General features: G+C 34.9%; 2 protein-coding genes across 4 annotated transcripts in view; one reads left to right on the top strand and one right to left on the bottom strand.

Annotated features, from left to right (window-relative positions):
• The window catches only part of LOC140239021 (uncharacterized), a 33,034-nt gene that overhangs the window by 16,393 nt on the left and 350 nt on the right, over window positions 1-16,291 (bottom strand). The window contains exons 2-7 of one of the 3 annotated variants that reach the window (XM_072318919.1): window positions 15,004-15,050; window positions 12,843-12,991; window positions 11,597-11,803; window positions 10,030-10,144; window positions 8,456-8,528; window positions 7,406-7,504 (exon numbers count right to left, since the gene is read on the bottom strand). In XM_072318919.1, coding sequence (XP_072175020.1) covers window positions 7,406-7,504; window positions 8,456-8,528; window positions 10,030-10,144; window positions 11,597-11,803; window positions 12,843-12,991; window positions 15,004-15,038 — 678 coding nt within the window. In that variant the 5' untranslated portion in view covers window positions 15,039-15,050. Of the gene's footprint in view, window positions 1-7,405; window positions 7,505-8,455; window positions 8,529-10,029; window positions 10,145-11,596; window positions 11,822-12,842; window positions 12,992-15,003; window positions 15,051-16,291 lie in introns of all 3 variants that reach the window. The other 2 variants (XM_072318918.1, XM_072318920.1) reach the window with 2 other exon arrangements.
• Window positions 571-3,821, top strand: LOC140239106 (tsukushi-A-like). Its single transcript, XM_072318997.1, has 4 exons — window positions 571-835; window positions 1,058-1,137; window positions 2,035-2,251; window positions 3,811-3,821. Exons 1-4 carry the CDS (start codon window positions 571-573, stop codon window positions 3,819-3,821), a joined length of 573 nt encoding a protein of 190 aa, XP_072175098.1.

Genomic DNA, 16,291 nt, shown 5'->3' on the forward strand with positions numbered 1-16,291 from the left:
GGCTTTGTGTTGTAAAGGAAGGCAGATTGCCTGTCTTTTTTTTTTTCCACCACGGTTTATCTGCAAATCATTATGAACTTTGAACATGTTCTTCCATGTGCATTTTGCTATGATGTGAAACAAATTGGAGAAGTAGTATATTCTGAGAGTTTGTTTTACTAGCTGAGAGCTATGCATGAAAGCAAAATTTACTAACCTAAAAAAAAAAAAAAAAAAAAAAAAAAATCCTTGCCATGTGTACCTGCAGAGCATCACTCATGCTCTTCTATTTGTGACTTTCTCTACGTCATTTGCAGGGCAGTAGCACAAACCAGAAGACCAGCACAGCATTCCCCTACAGGAACTGTTTGGTTTTGGCATTTTGTTTGTTTGCTTGTTTTTTATTTTAATGAACTACTAGTGGATGCACCAACACACACAGATATCATGGCATTCTGGATTATTTCAACTGGATTATTTTTAGTGATCACTATCCTAACTCTGGCATCTACAAATATCAAGACAACTGGAAGCACAAGACTGCCTATCCTACAAAATCAAAAGTGTCAACTACAGAGAACTGCTACAGGGATGACAGCTGACTGCAGGTTCCTTGGTCTCACTGAAATCCCTAAGGATCTTCCAGTCGATGTCACAGAACTTGACGTGGGCTACAATGACATAACAACCCTCTACAATGACTCCTTCACTGGATTTCCTGCACTGACAACTTTGCAAGCCAGTTTCAATTATATGGTTCACATTGAGGTTGCTGCTTTCTACACTATGCCAGATCTACAGGAATTAGTACTCAATCATAATGCTCTACAGGACCTGGCTGACAACTTGTTTCTTTGTGCTCCAAAACTGAAACTATTAGATATATCCTACAATTCGTTTTTTTCTTTTCCAAACAAAGCTCTTCATTCACTAAGTCACCTGACAATACTTCAGGTCGGACACAACTATATTAACACAGTAGATGTTACTGGTATCAAAAGTTCTAAATTGTCTTTGTTAGATCTATCCGAAAATAACTTATCTGTCATTGAGCAAGACAATTTCCATCCACTTAAAGATATGAGCATAGCCCAGTTCATGCTGAAAGGCAACAAAATCAAAGTCTTACAAGATCAGGTGTTCATGTACCTCAACAATGTAAGACATATTGATCTTGCCGCTAATGTTATTGAAGAGTTTAGCCTGATGCCTTTTCTTGGAATGGTTAATCTTCAAACTCTCTCTATTACATACAACAACATATCAACTATCAAGCCTTTACCCAGCCAATTTAAGACCATTATGTCTAGATTGGGTATTGTTCAGCTACACTTGGAAGGAAATGGAATCAGAACCATTCCACCATATGCATTCACTGGCCTAGATAAACTTCAGACACTTGATTTACACCAAAGCAGAGTGGTTGATATTCTTGAACATGCTTTTGCTGGTCTTGGTTCCTTGAAGAAACTTGTCTTAAATAATAATTTAATTGAGAATTGCCCTTTGGAAAGTTTCAGGATATTACCTAGTCTCCAGACACTCCAATTAACCAACAACAGACTGACAAGTGTATCACAATTTAGTGGGATCAAAACTTTAAAAACCTTGCACCTTCGCATTAACAAGATTGAAAAGCTTGACTTGGATGCTTGGGATTTATCTTCACTAGAGTCTCTGGACCTTTCCAGCAATAAACTGCCAAGATTGGAAAGAAATTCCTTCGAAGGCTTACAGAAACTGAACAGTCTCAGTCTCTCCCAAAACCCAATCAAAATAATCAAGAACAATGCATTGCATGGGGTAGACAACCTTCAAAGCCTAGACCTGTCAGAACTTAGTGACCCACTTGGTTCATTTTCAACTCCTTTTGCACAACTAGGACAACTCAAGAATCTAAATCTGGCAGGCACCACTTTGAATGCCAACGGTCAAACATTTACAGGCCTAAATTCCTTGCAAGTACTTTCTCTAAAAACAGCATCACTGACCAAAAATGATGTATGGGATCCTAAGAAAAATACTTCTGCTTTCTCTATGCTACTGAAACTGAAGACTCTTTTACTGAGTGGGAATGTCCTAGATGACATGCATTCTGAAACTTTTTCAAATATGACTGCTCTGACAAAATTGGCACTCGATGACTGTGATATTACATACCTACATCCTGATATATTTAGCAATCTCACCTCACTGCAATATCTCTTTCTCCATGACAATAAGATAAAGAAATTGGACCCTCATCATTTCATAAACCTGATCTCCGTTATTGGTATTAAATTACAACACAATGAAATTGCAGAAATTGATACAAATCTTTTATCCAACAAGAAAAGATTATCCTACGTATATATAGCATATAATGCTCTTTCAGTAGTAGCAGAGGGCACAGCTCTACCAAAATACTTTTTAGACATTTCTGGCAATCCACTTTCTTGTGTCTGCGAGCTGCAGTGGTTTAGAATGTGGATAGATAAGAGTAATGTAATACTGATGAGACCAAATCAGACTGTATGTTCCAAGTCATCTCTTGATGGTCTGCAAGGAAAGCCGCTGTTGAGTTTTGACCCAAAACACAAGTGTGGCCCAGATGTCATGCTGTACATAAGCATTGTGTTCATTTTTTTGGGCCTCTTTCTAGGTGTAGTAATGTCCTACAACAAACGATGGTGGCTCCAGTACAAACTGTTTCATCTTAAATTACTTCTTATTGGTTATGAGGAGATTGAAGATGCTAGGAAACACACTGACTATCACTATGATATAAACATAATTTTTTATGATGATGACTTAGAGTGGGTAGAGCAAGTTTTGAAGCCTGGCATAGAGGAAAAGTTGCCCGATTTGAATAGATTTGTCTGTGGTGACGATGACCTACCACTTGGAATGTACTACATGGATGCTGTTATTTATGTCATTGAAAACAGTTATAAGACAATAGTTGTTGTGAGTGAAGCAGCAGTTACCAATCACAATTTTATTACCAAATTGAGACATGTTGTGGACAATATGAATGAAGAGGAGGTGGAAAAAGCTATTCTAGTATTTGTGAAAGATCTTCCTAACAATTTACCTTACTTGGTACGACTCTTTCTCAGTGAAAACAAGCCATACATACTGTGGAATGAAGACATGTATGGGCAACAATTATTCTGGGATAAGTTATTGAAAAATATCAGCATCAACAGAAGAATGAATGATCTCATGCCCATCTAATATGATAGTTCATGCAAATGGCATTCTTGAAAACTTCATTTTCATATGAAAATTGGCAGAATATAAACTTGATGTAAGAAGAGCAGTTGAAATATTAGTCAATATGTAGCCTTTATATAGACATTGGAACCAATTGTTTAAGTGGTTCTTAAGATGAATCATACACTTGGATACATGGCCCTCATTTGAATAAGTGGTAAAGAGAGACAAACTTGGGGTCGGAAGAATTGATAACCAGTACCAAGCATGAGCTATCTGCCACAAAAGACAATGAGCCATTTTATGAAATTGGTGACAAAGAGATTCATGAGAAATTACAGAACCCGTTTGCATGGCAAGATGGTTGTATTCAATTTATGTGGATTATGAAATTTGATATGTCTTGTCACAATCTACCTGGGTAAAGAGTTTTTTGGAGCCATTTCATGTAAGTGGAAGGCGTAGTCCATTATGGACATAAGAACATGTGAGTAGAAGTCGAAAGTAGAGGAACAGGTTAAGTACATTCCAATCAGAACTGAAAAAGTTATGACTTCTTGATGTTGTGATCAATCTAGCAAAAACTGCCAACTCGTGATATAGAATGTGAACTCATTTTTCATTTGCCCTGTGCAGAAATTCTGTAAGATCTTTCTGTTTTCGTTTCTTTTTCATTATTGATGATGGAATATAAGAATTGTATATTTTCCATGCAGGGATTCTATGGAATAATATTTACAATGATTTATTGATGGTGCATACTACAATTAAAAATTTACTTGATGTGAAAAATGAAAATCCTTATTCTATAGTAAAGATCAAATGGGATGTGAGCTCACATGTGACATCATGGAATTGCCGATTCATGTTTGACTGCTCACGCCAAAAATATCATAACTTTCATTATTTTTATCCGAATTTGCTGAAACTTTCACTGTCTTGTTGCTCTAGGTTTTCTACTTTTCACATAGACTACTTTTCTGTGTGGAATTCCCCTTTTGATGAGATAAAAGAATGTCTGGAATATGTTGTGCTTTCTTTGTATATTCAGCAAAATGACTACAATTGTAAAGTTGATGTCAGTAAAAAGTCTAAGAATATGATTAAATACAGAGTTGTGAGTGCATCTGGTAATGTAATAGACAGAGGATGGTCTGCTTGTTAACATTGGTGCATTATGCATCAGTGTAAATTATGACTCATATGTACCAAATGGCTTAATTCACAGACTTGATATTCCATTGTAGTCGATTCATTACATAGCCCACTGTCTACAGTATCTCCATCAACTTGAAAACATAATTGATATCATGAAAACACATTTGATTTGTTTAGCTTACATATCATGTGTCAGTTCCTAATAATGAGCCAAAAAGAAAACCATTTTGCAGGGCCTCGCATGAATTGCCCATATCACTTTATACATGACAGTGTGTTGCAGCTGGTTTCTTAACGATGTTTTCACTGCCCTTTATGGGATGGTATAGTTTCGGTTGCGGTGAGAATTTTTGTGAGATACATGTTCTTGGAAACCACTGTATGGAAACGTTACAAAGCATACAATTCTAAGAGGAATTAAAAAGTTTGTTTGAGTAAATCGGTTTTGAAATAGCTAAGACATCCAAAAACAAAGTAAAAGAAAGCGATCCTATAATAAAAGGTGGGTCCCACTTTCTGTTAGGATTGCTTTGTTTTGGATATCTCAGCCACCTCAAATCCGATTCTCGTCAAATTAACTTTGAATTCATCATAGAATTATATGCTCTTTCATATTTCGTAGGGGGGTTCTGATTATCTCAGAAAATTATCCAAAAAAAAAAAAAAAAAAACCGTTGGAAGCCTCAAGCCTCATCTCAACCAAAACTGTAATTACAGTTGAAGCTAATCATGCATTTAATATCAACTAAAGTGATATGGTACATAATTTTCAGGCAAAATGAAAGATACATGGGCAATGTAGCCTGAGCTTTTATTGATTTTTTTTTACCACTTAAACTTGGCCCAGCAGAGTGACAATGAAATTTTCTAATACTTGCAATCTTATTACAGGTATACGTCATAATTACTCTCGTAGATATACAAGGCCTGACACTAACTTCTTTTCTGGTATCCTATTAGGGCCACTAAAATCTATGAATGTGACATTTTGGTGGCCCAAAACAAGAGGAAATATAAAAATTTGTTTTGTATTTTACCTTCCTGATAGGGCCATCACAACTTTTTTTTTTATTTGGTAGCCCAACATCATTTTCTAGTGACCCGGGGCCATTGCTATTTTGACCCAGTCCTGATATATATAGTTACCTGAACATGGTCTAGCATTTTTCTGGGGTTTAAGGCACTATTACTCATCTTGTCTAAATTCTCAATCACTAATCGTTTATTGTGGACAGTTTATCATGTTTTCTAGTTAAGATTTACACTTACTTTGCAACAAAGAAGCATTTGCATAAAAACCTTCATCATGATTTCTCTCTATAAATCAGCTGATATCATATCATCACAATACACTGTAATCTGAATGTAACAGCTGCATTTTTTTTTTATTTTTTGTCAAATTATGTCACTTTAGGATGTTACCCATTTTGGAATAGAAACAAACTGTATGTTTAAGCATTGCCATGGATTATTGTAAATTATCTCTATTTGGCCTGCAGGCTGCTATGGCAACGTTTTTAAAAACCATCAACAATGAGAAATTATTAGATAAAATAAGTAAATAAATAACTATGTACGCAAAAAGTATAGAAATAAGAGTGTTAACATGTATGTTTGTTACAAACATGATGGTTGGGCAAATTTCAATACTGAGTACTATGTGGAGACCATGCATATTCCATGGCTCTATCAGATATACGCAATTTGTTCGGTAAAGAAATGTGGAAAAGGATCCACCGATCTGGTATTACTATGCCACAGTCTACCTTTTGTATGCTATCTTGTTTTACAAATGTGCAAATGTGCATTTGCTGAGTAACATATATTGGCAATTTCATTTCATTCATTTTATTTTATTTCCCACAAAAGTATAAACTGCAATACATTTGCATATATGCATATGAAATCAATGCAGCTCATTTTTTTTTTTCTTGTAATAAAGAAAACATAGTTTCAGAGAATGCAATCATGATAGGCAAACTGTAACTGAATTGTATCAAGGAAAAGTTGCCGGAAATGGAAGGAACTGCTGATAATTTCATATCTTTATGGAGTACTTATTATTTTAGTATATCATGAAATGCATGAATTTATTCAACAGATAAGTTGAAGGAAGATGTGGCTTATACAGCTCCATTCTTCGAAATTGATTTGTATATTTTTTTTTTATTGGTCAAGACATTCTGCTTGAATTTTCACACCCATGAATTTTGGGAACTGCACTTTTACAAGAAAGCTTTTATGTAGGCCCCATCATATTTCTGTTACTTCACTGCAACACATTTGTACTGTGATATGACCATTGACATTTGTGTCCAGTATATTCTTTTTCTGTGTATTAATTTGTATTCTTTGTTGTTCCAGTGTCAATGAATTTGTAATCCCTGTGACAAATATGGAAATATGAAATAAATCTGATTAATTTTGCTGCAATGCAAAGTGGCAGTGTAAAAATTATTGTTCTGTAAGGGCTGAAGTGTCCAAATAAGCTCAATATATCCCTTTCTATTTCTGACAATCAAGAAAAAAATATATATGTAATAACCATGGTATACCGTGAGGCAAAATTTCAGTACTTCAAATTTATCACAGTGCAGCCAAAACTACTAATCAGCATTCAGGCACTTAAGGGCAACCACATTTCACAACCAGCAATCAAATTCGGCACAGAGGAACCAAATTTGTAAATTGGCATACAAATTTGTACACAGAGCAATCAACTTTGTTCTTGAAGCATTCAATTTTGCCATAGGGCATTCATTCATACTATTTGTGCACAAGTCATTTTGTATTCTGTGTATATTCCTATTTTTATGGCTTTTTCATGTTTATGACTCCTTCCACTTAATGATTTTCACTTTTCAATTAGGGGATCATCCATGTCATTGTCTATAATAGGTTGCCAAATAGAGATATTCATCGGATCTCCCCCCCCCCCCTTTCCAAAAAAAAAAAAAAAAAGTTTATTAGAAACTGTAGTAACTTTAGTAACTTCCATGGCCACCTCGCATACAGTTAACAATCAATGGGTGAAACAAATTGTAATTATGATACATCATAGTGTGATACTTACTGGCCCAGGACATTCACCTCCATCATATTTCTGAATGTTTGCAAGCTTGACCCACATTCGTGTGACACGCTTGTCCAAGAACACAACATGATAGTCAGTCTGAAATAAAGATGGCAGCAAAGCATTTGAAAAAAAAAATATTAGATTTTCACTTCTGAAATTTCGGCAAGATAATAATACCATTCCTCCCCTTACAAGAATCATAATTCATGGGTAGAACATCAAGAAGATTGTATACATTTTCTTATATCTGTAATTAATGGTAACATATCACATTAAAAATGTATGCCATTTTTTAAAAAGATTATGTCTTGCTGACCTCATACTTACAGAAATACATACAAATAGGATCATATTATGTCATTTCTCTTTCCAACACAGCCCTTTAATCTCTTCTTCAAAGTTCAAATTTGTGCGAATGAAGTCCATTCTTCTTGTTATTATGACAAAAGTAATGAATAATTTGATGATTTCAAATTGAAATGTGGCATAAAAAGAACGAATACTGTAATAGCAAATGAAATTCAGCCAAGATCAAAAGGTTTTGTCAAATATTCACTGTGACCCAAACCCTTTCAACCACTGGCTGACTGGTGTCAATCCTATCACCATGTATTCAAACACCAATTCATCATAACATATGCCCAATCAATTGCACTATATATTAGCCTGTTTATTAGCATGATGTTTAGTTGAAAGATGAGTAAAAATGTGTTTATTTTCTCTCTTGGAAAAGCAGATAGGGTTGAAGCTATGCATCAATCAAGACAGTCAAATATTTTTTAACTGCTACAAGGAAAGGATCCACGTGACTCAACTGAATTATCTGAATTGGAAACATTTTATATGAGGAGATAAAAACATATACATTTGTAATTTTTAATTCTTCCTGCAGGATAGTAGGATTTTGTCTGGTGCCTGTATATCATTGGGTTTTTTTTTTTTCTCTCTCTCTTCTTCTTCCTTCAAGCGAGTATCAAGTCTGGGAAATTCATGATATAGATCCAATGAAGATCCATGAATTTTGTTACTGATGATAATTATACTCACAACATAGTCTGAGATGGGATCACGATAAAGAAACAGTTCTGTGTCAGGGTCTTCTTCAACCATAGCTGGCCACCTAAATTTGAAAAGAAGCTCTAAAATGTTTGTTTGTTTGTTTGTTTGTTTGTTTATTTTCTCATGCCACTACTCTATCTTGAACATGCACAAGGCTATTACCAAATACAGTCTAAACATGAAATGATACAAATGACGCAAAAATTTGAAGGCGTTGTGTGGATCAGGCAACTGATGAGGTAGATCAATGGTGAGTGGTAATGTCAAACAAAAATGCAGATGACTACATTGACACAGCAACCTGACCATTACTGAATTTATCAGATAGGCCACATTCAGATGTGATGCCTATCATATGATCATAAGATATAGAAAACTTAAACACAGCAATTTGAGCATTACTGGATATATCAGATAGGCCACATTCAGATGTGATAATAACACTGGCTATCATCATTAATTGTAAGATATGTAGGTGACATCGAAAATGTTTACTGCTTAGCACATACAGTAACAACAACTAATTCATGGTATGGCTGTGTACAAGACATGATGCTTGTTATATGCTAATGTAGTAATAAATCTTATAATTGTTATATGAAGCTTCTAGAAATAAAAAGCAGAATGAAAATTACTTGCATAATGGCATTTCCATGGTAAAAGGGTACTTTTCAATGATGTTCGTTTATTTTCTGTTTCCAATGTGCATTGCACCCTACCCCCCCCCCCCCCCCCCCATACAATGCAATTTCTTGGAACACTTCGATAACTTTGCCCCCAAATTGCTTCAAATAAGCATTCTATTAGAATTTTTATGAATATTACAATCTTGGGGTACACAATGCTGGACAGACATCTATGTACTATCAAGATATGAAGGTCCAATAATGTTCACTGAAACTTTGTTGCTTTTCAAATGAATGGCTTAGTATTGATTAAAAAAGGCAGTACAGTCCTAAAATTCTATTGAACACTGTGTTATGTACCATTTCTAGACTTAGTGGGGACGTATGTAACATGGACAGACAAAACTGTTGCATTCTGTAGTCTGACCATGTTTGGCGGACAGACAATAACCCGAAAACTTAATGTCTCCAGCAACACTTCAAGACAGAAGCATAGCAAATATATATAAATGCATTCAAATTATTAGTTGTTGCTTGGCTGCTATCACAGTGTCTGCCATTCACTGTGAGCTACGATAAAGCACAGTGTTTCATAAAATGAATACCTGATATATCAAATTTCAATATAAACACGCCTAAAGCCTCAATCTTTAACTGGTTCTGCTCCTTTTTCTGACCAGTAAAGGACATTCTTGACAGATTGAATTTGATATTGTGCAGGTGTGCATATATAACCATCAAAATATCTGATAGTAGGCATATATATTTTGAGAGAAAATTACTCCTGTAACCCATCGTAAACATACTGAAACAAAACACTGTTTTCTGTTCTCTCTTTTAACTGCTGATATTCTTCTACAATATTTGCCTGTGTGCATTTATTTGTGTTTAATCAACCACACTACAGACATTGTGTTGTTTATGATTCAACCTTACCATGGATATCCTTGCATTTTGGCCCAAACAATTGATCCTTCGGTGTACTTGGCATGAACAAACTCAAGCGATGAATAGTCTTCTTCCGGTAACATGCAAGAATTGTGAGATGTATCTGCAATATTGTTAAAAAGCAGGAACACATGGATATGGCACATGAAATAGAAAATTACTTATGAATGTGGAAATTACAAAAGAATAGGAAAGTTTCATGCCCTGCAAATGTATTATTTGCAGAAGGCATATGATACAAAAGAATATTATTGTTATCCACTCAACATCAGACATAAATTTGTTTTCTTAATGAGAGTCAAAGGCATTTCAGCATACTTTCTAAATGAGTTTAACTGCATATTCACTCATTTTCATGTCCAGTCACTTACAAACTGAATGACCAAAATCATGGGTGGTTTTAACAAATATCAGAACACAAATTTCATCTTCTGCAATATGTTGAATGAATAATAGCTCAATATTCTGATACACCCAAAGGACTAGCTACACCAGATAGGCCTATGTACCATTTCTTTTACATGCATATTTCTCTACTTGATGGTTGTAATTAATAATCTTCTTTTTAAAGCATAATTTTGCTTGCTTTAATCTTTTAGAGTTATCATATCAATCTTGATCACCTGCTGATAAAGGGACCAATATATTCTACATCCCAGTCCCTCTTCATTTTTGCCATGAGAATTTCACCACCCTGCCCAAACTAAACAACAAAAGTGAACTGAGCATAAAAAACTTATACACTGCCAAAAAAGTATTTACTGAATTGTTGATAAAAAGCAGTCTGACTCCCAATTTGCAGCAGTTTACAATCTGCAGCAATGATCCCTTCACTTTCTATTTTGCACTTTCAGTAGTAATACACAGTACTGTAAACCCAAATGTGTGGATTGAGTAAAAGCAGTAAATTAGTAGAACATGTCAGTGAAAGTTTAAGGAAAATCAGAAAATGTATTCAAAAGTAATGAATTGTTAAAGTCTCGGTGCTGTCAGTGCTGGATAAGAAGGTCAACTGCTACACTTCATGATGTCACAATGGACAACAGCATAAAAAAAAAATATAAAGAAAATTCAACATATTTTCACTTTTCTAGCACAATAAAAGACTATTTGACTTACCTCTTTCAGAAAGCAGAGGAAATAATATTACCCTTCATATAACATGTCAGTGACAAGTTGATGAAGTGTGTTCTTTTCATTAAAAACATGAAATTTTGTGGGATTCTCCTTATGTTTTCTTTACATTGTTGTTGAAAATGATGTCATGACCTGCAGTAGTCTTCTTATCCAGCAATTCAATGACAGCACCAAAACTTTAAAAATTCAGAACTTTTGAATCGATTGTCTGAATTTCCTCAAACTTCCCCTTTGTTCTACTAAAATTGTTGCTTTCACTCAATTTACATTCATCTTTGGATTCAGTTTCCTTTAACTTACTAAATAGAAACTGCAGAATTGCTAGAAACAAATATTTAATTTGGTATATGTATATCTAAATCCTCAAACTACTTATGTGAGAGCTATATACTCCTGCTATCTCTGTGTCTAAATTCACCTGAATTCATTTCACATGTCCAGACATCTGGGACAAGAGAAGGATCAGACACATCTGATAGGTAGCGCCACTTCATGCAGTCTGTATTGTTACACTGGACCCATGTGCCAAGGATATCAATGCTGCGTGTCTGAAAGTCCTGCTTTATGGATCGACCCTTGCGCCTGTGTTTGACCTTCCGCTTCCTCTTTCTTCCTGGAACATTTCCTGAGAGAGGACTTTGAACTGCCAGCATGTTTGGGGATTTTTTATGAGAAATAACATGAGAGTTAAAGCTCGCTGAAATACTGAAACAGTTTTCATAGCAAATTAAGATATATCCTCATAAATTAACAATTACCAAATCTAATTTCAAAGAAGTGTAACCCAAGAAGTGCTTACCTGAGCAACACACTCCACCTTTATAGCACTCCACATGAGCCAAACTAGTAAAAAAAAAAAAAAAATAAAAAAAAAATGAAAAATATATATATATATATACATATATATATATATATATATATATATATACATATTTAGATTCAGGGGATTGCTGTGTTTCCTTTGGCTCTAGTGAGGTAAAGAGTGACAGCTGCTAGTATTCTAAATAATTTTGTTGAGGAGAGGCTGATTTTTGTAAAACATATATTTCCAATAGACACCTGCCCAAACATGTCTCAGTTTTGATTTTGTTTTCAGGGCCGAGTAATGGAAATTAATGAATTTTGGCACATGTATTTCTTTAATTGAGCCAATCGAAGATAAGATACGCCAGAAAAGCTACTTCAGTACCTGCCACTGATTTTGATCGAATAGATTTGATTTGGTTTCACATTTCATTTCATTTCATTTCATTTCATTTCATTTATTTCCATCATTCCACAAGGATAAAAAACACATGACATACAAATCAAAACAACATTAACACAAGGTATTGTTACGTTCATATGCTATACAAATCAGCACAAAGTACACAACTGTAATGATGAAAAATGGAATGCACACGAGAAAGCCTTTAAATGGCTTGTAAGACTGTGCATATACCTATGGCTATGTGTGCATCACATGGCAACCTATAAAGAAGTAGGGAAAGCAAGGGACTGATGATGAACTAAACAAAATGAAGATACAGTGTACTGCCTATATGATGGGGCACAACCCGTCGGCGCTGCAGCCAGGGGGCTTGAATTACCAAGGACCTTATAATTAACTGATAGTGCATCTCATCCACTGGGCCACAACAGCTAGTGTTTAACTGTAAGTTTACCTTCTTGTGAGGAAAACACCAGTCGTCGACTCGGGTTCACTGGACAAGTTGCCTTGTGAGTTGGCTTCCTGCATAATCTTTGTTTTTTATGCAGTCTGGGAGGAGTGCACTCTCTTCCAGTATCTTCTTCCTTGACAGGTGAATTCATCCTGCAGATGGTACCGGTAATTAAGACAGATTTGACTGAAATCAATTGAAAGAGATAAATATATATATCTAAAATGTGCTAAACCACAAAGGATTTCCCTCATTCTAACTAAAAGTATTTGTCACCTCACAAATAGCAATGCAATCAGTATCTCTCCTATTTTTCATACAGGTAATGAAAGTCAGAAAATTAAAAACATTGAAAACATTGAAGAAATTTAAAAACATTGAAGATTAATGAGATTCATACTTTTCAAACAGCAATTTTTATGAACAAATATGTGTTCAACCAACTTCCCTCAGTGTTTAATGATTTCCTAATTCCTAATTTCAATATTCATTCTTACCCAACTCGCCGTTCATCTGATTATCATCTTGAAAACCCAAGAATTGTTTTAGCACAAAAACCCTTAAAACATCATGGCCCTGATGTTTGGAATTTTTTACCCATTGACTTTAAACAATGTAGATTTATTCATTTATTTAAAAGACAGCTTAAAGATATGTTGTTAACTTAATATGTGTCTGAATGTTAGAGCATGTTGCTTTTTATCTGGGGTTTTTTTCACTTCCATAATTAAAGTAAGGGCTCCGAACTGATCGTATATACATAACAAACATGAACATTAGCACATGGTATTCACAACTCATTTCCACGCAAACACCTCACATCTTGACAATGCAAAATGCACCGCTGCACTCTTTCCCCTCATTCTACCCTCCCTTTTTCCTTATCGCCACTCAGTGAGTGGTGACTTATATGTTATATTCTTACAATGTTGTATTGTTTAAACAATCATTTCTGAGTTCATTGTCCTCTTCAAGCGCTTGCTTATGACGATGGTCTCCTGAATTTCTGTACATCAAGAATTGCATAATTTGTCTTTGAGCAAGATTAACTTATGTTTGCATAAATGTATGCACACAAAATACTTTATTTTCATTTGAACTGTGTCAGGGGAAAAAAAAAGTTGAACATTTGAATTAACCATTTATTTGTTTTAATTGTCAGATTCAATTTATACTGTGCTCAATTTGTTTGATCAATTGACTTTGTATTTCATTTACGTATAAAAAAGAAACTCAGAAATAAGATCAGAATCAGAATAATGAGGACATTGTCAAAACAAAGAAAAAAAGTGACAAGCTAGTGTCAACACTAAATTTCAATGAAATCCTGCACACTTCTGGCTAACAGAGTGCACACATGAAATATGACTAAGACGTGGCAGCCTGTACAGCACATCACCAACTGCTTGAATGACCAATCACACACCTTTATGCTGAGGGTGCACAATATCCAGTGGTTAGACAATTTAAGTTATGGCATCTAAATTATATGCTGTTTTGCTGCTCAAGGTACACCTCTTAGCAAATTTAGAGATGTATACAGCTTTGTAATGTAGCTTAAAGAACGCACAATGGACCCAAAGGACCCCGGCAAACTTTACCAATTGCCTGTAAAAATCACAACACTGAGGGCGCTGCCAACAAACCAATAGACATTTAGATTGACCCATGATACAGTACACTTAAGTTTCACAGTAAAGATGAATGAAGTTCCCTTCAGTGGCTGGTAGAGCACACACACAGGTATTGGAACACAAAAGTGGCAAAACCTTCATGTAGTGTATATGCCACTATCTCCCAAAGTACTCTCACGAGAGTTCACCTTCCAGGGATACAATAAACAAGACAAAAAGGATAGAAACAGACTAAATATGTTGAAAATCTTCACTCCTCCTACCTTTATGAGGCAACATTCTCCATTTTAATCCTATTTCTTTAGATAGAATATAGAAAAGGAAAAACAATTTACTGTAGTACCTCTAACACTTTGACAGATGGTCTAATGAACTATCTTAAACTAGTAATTTAGTGATTCATACAAAGTTTATTCTTATGGAGAAAATCTAATTTTTTATTTGAGTGAACAAAATGATTATAATATCTCAGGATATTCACTTTCAATGAATACAAGCTTGAACCCACTCTAGGCCCCCTAGTTACTTACCCTTCAGTGCAATGCTCTGTTGCCATTTTGAACATCAGCTTCAATTCCTGATTAATGTGAAAAAAAAAATGTTTACAATAGTAGATGGATATATTCTATTTCATGTTGATAAAATTCAAATCTGAATAATGCAACAATAATTAAAGGACAATTCCACCTTCATATAGATTTTTACACGTGGACTGAGTGAATGCTGCAATATGAAGTCGGCACTTTACTGAAAGTTTTGGGGAAATCGGACAATCTATTCGGCATTCAAAAGTTATGAATTTTTAAAGTATCTGTGCAGTCACCGCTGGATGAGAAGACTATACTACAGTGCATAGAGCAATATAAGGAAAATATAGAGTGGAAGTAAAAGTATATAGAAAAAGTAAACATTTCGACTTGTCACTGACAGACCTTTGTTATGTATAATCTATTATTCCCCCTGCCTTTTCAAAGAGGCCCGTTAAGCATTCCTTTGTTATGCCTGTGAAAATATGAATTTTCTTTAAAGTTAAATTCTCTTTATATCATCCTACATATGTGACATCACAAGCAGCAGAACTCTAACGTTAGTAATCTTGTCTTCCAGTGATAACAGACAGAGCAGAAACTTAAAAAATTCATAACTTTTTTTGAACGGATTGTCTGATTTTCCTCAAACTCTTAACAGTGAAGTGTAAGTTTTCTACCACACTATTAACGTTACTAATACTATTTTATTTTTCCGTTGGAAGGGGGTAGAAGTAAGATAAAGAGACTCAGGGTTTTATGGATTGACATCTTGATCAGAAATCTAATTCCAAGAATATTAAAAATAAAATGATTGCTCGTGTTTTGAGAGAAGTGAAGTGCAATTCTATCAATGATTTTGATTTTTTTTTTTTTTTTTTTGATAAACTAACAAATATCAGGCCCGTATAGAACCTTAGACCCTAACACCTGTTACGGTTAGGCTAGAACTAACGTTAACGTTAGAGCCTAGGTTCTAATTAAGTAGACTCTAGGCTACCTAAGTCTAATAAGATAGGAATTTTATGGAGGGGGGTTCAGAGTTAGTCTAGAAAAAGTGGACCGCTTCCGGGATTAATGAGCTGACAAGTAAAAAGAAAAAAATAGGCTCCCTTTCGCCTTTGTGCACTTTTTTTCTTGTGTCACTTCCGGGCTTCATCGGCTGACATTGCCTAACGTTAGACTTCTAACATCCCGTACTTGCTAGAGCTAGGTTCTAATAGTTAGACTCTAACGTTAACGTTAGGTACCAGGTACATTTTAGAGGTTCTAACGTTAACGTTAGGCTAGT

Source organism: Diadema setosum, chromosome 15 (assembly GCF_964275005.1).
Source record: "Diadema setosum chromosome 15, eeDiaSeto1, whole genome shotgun sequence".
NCBI classification, from domain to species: domain Eukaryota; kingdom Metazoa; phylum Echinodermata; class Echinoidea; order Diadematoida; family Diadematidae; genus Diadema; species Diadema setosum.

Excerpts from the sequence above, each read along its gene's own strand:
- LOC140239106 (XM_072318997.1), top strand. The coding sequence starts at position 571 with ATGACAGCTGACTGCAGGTTCCTTGGTCTCACTGAAATCCCTAAGGAT. Across the intron at positions 836-1,057 it reads GGCTGACAACTTGTTTCTTT|ATATGAGCATAGCCCAGTTC; the intron begins GTGCTCCAAAAC and ends ATCCACTTAAAG. Across the intron at positions 1,138-2,034 it reads TGTTCATGTACCTCAACAAT|ACTCTTTTACTGAGTGGGAA; the intron begins GTAAGACATATT and ends CTGAAACTGAAG.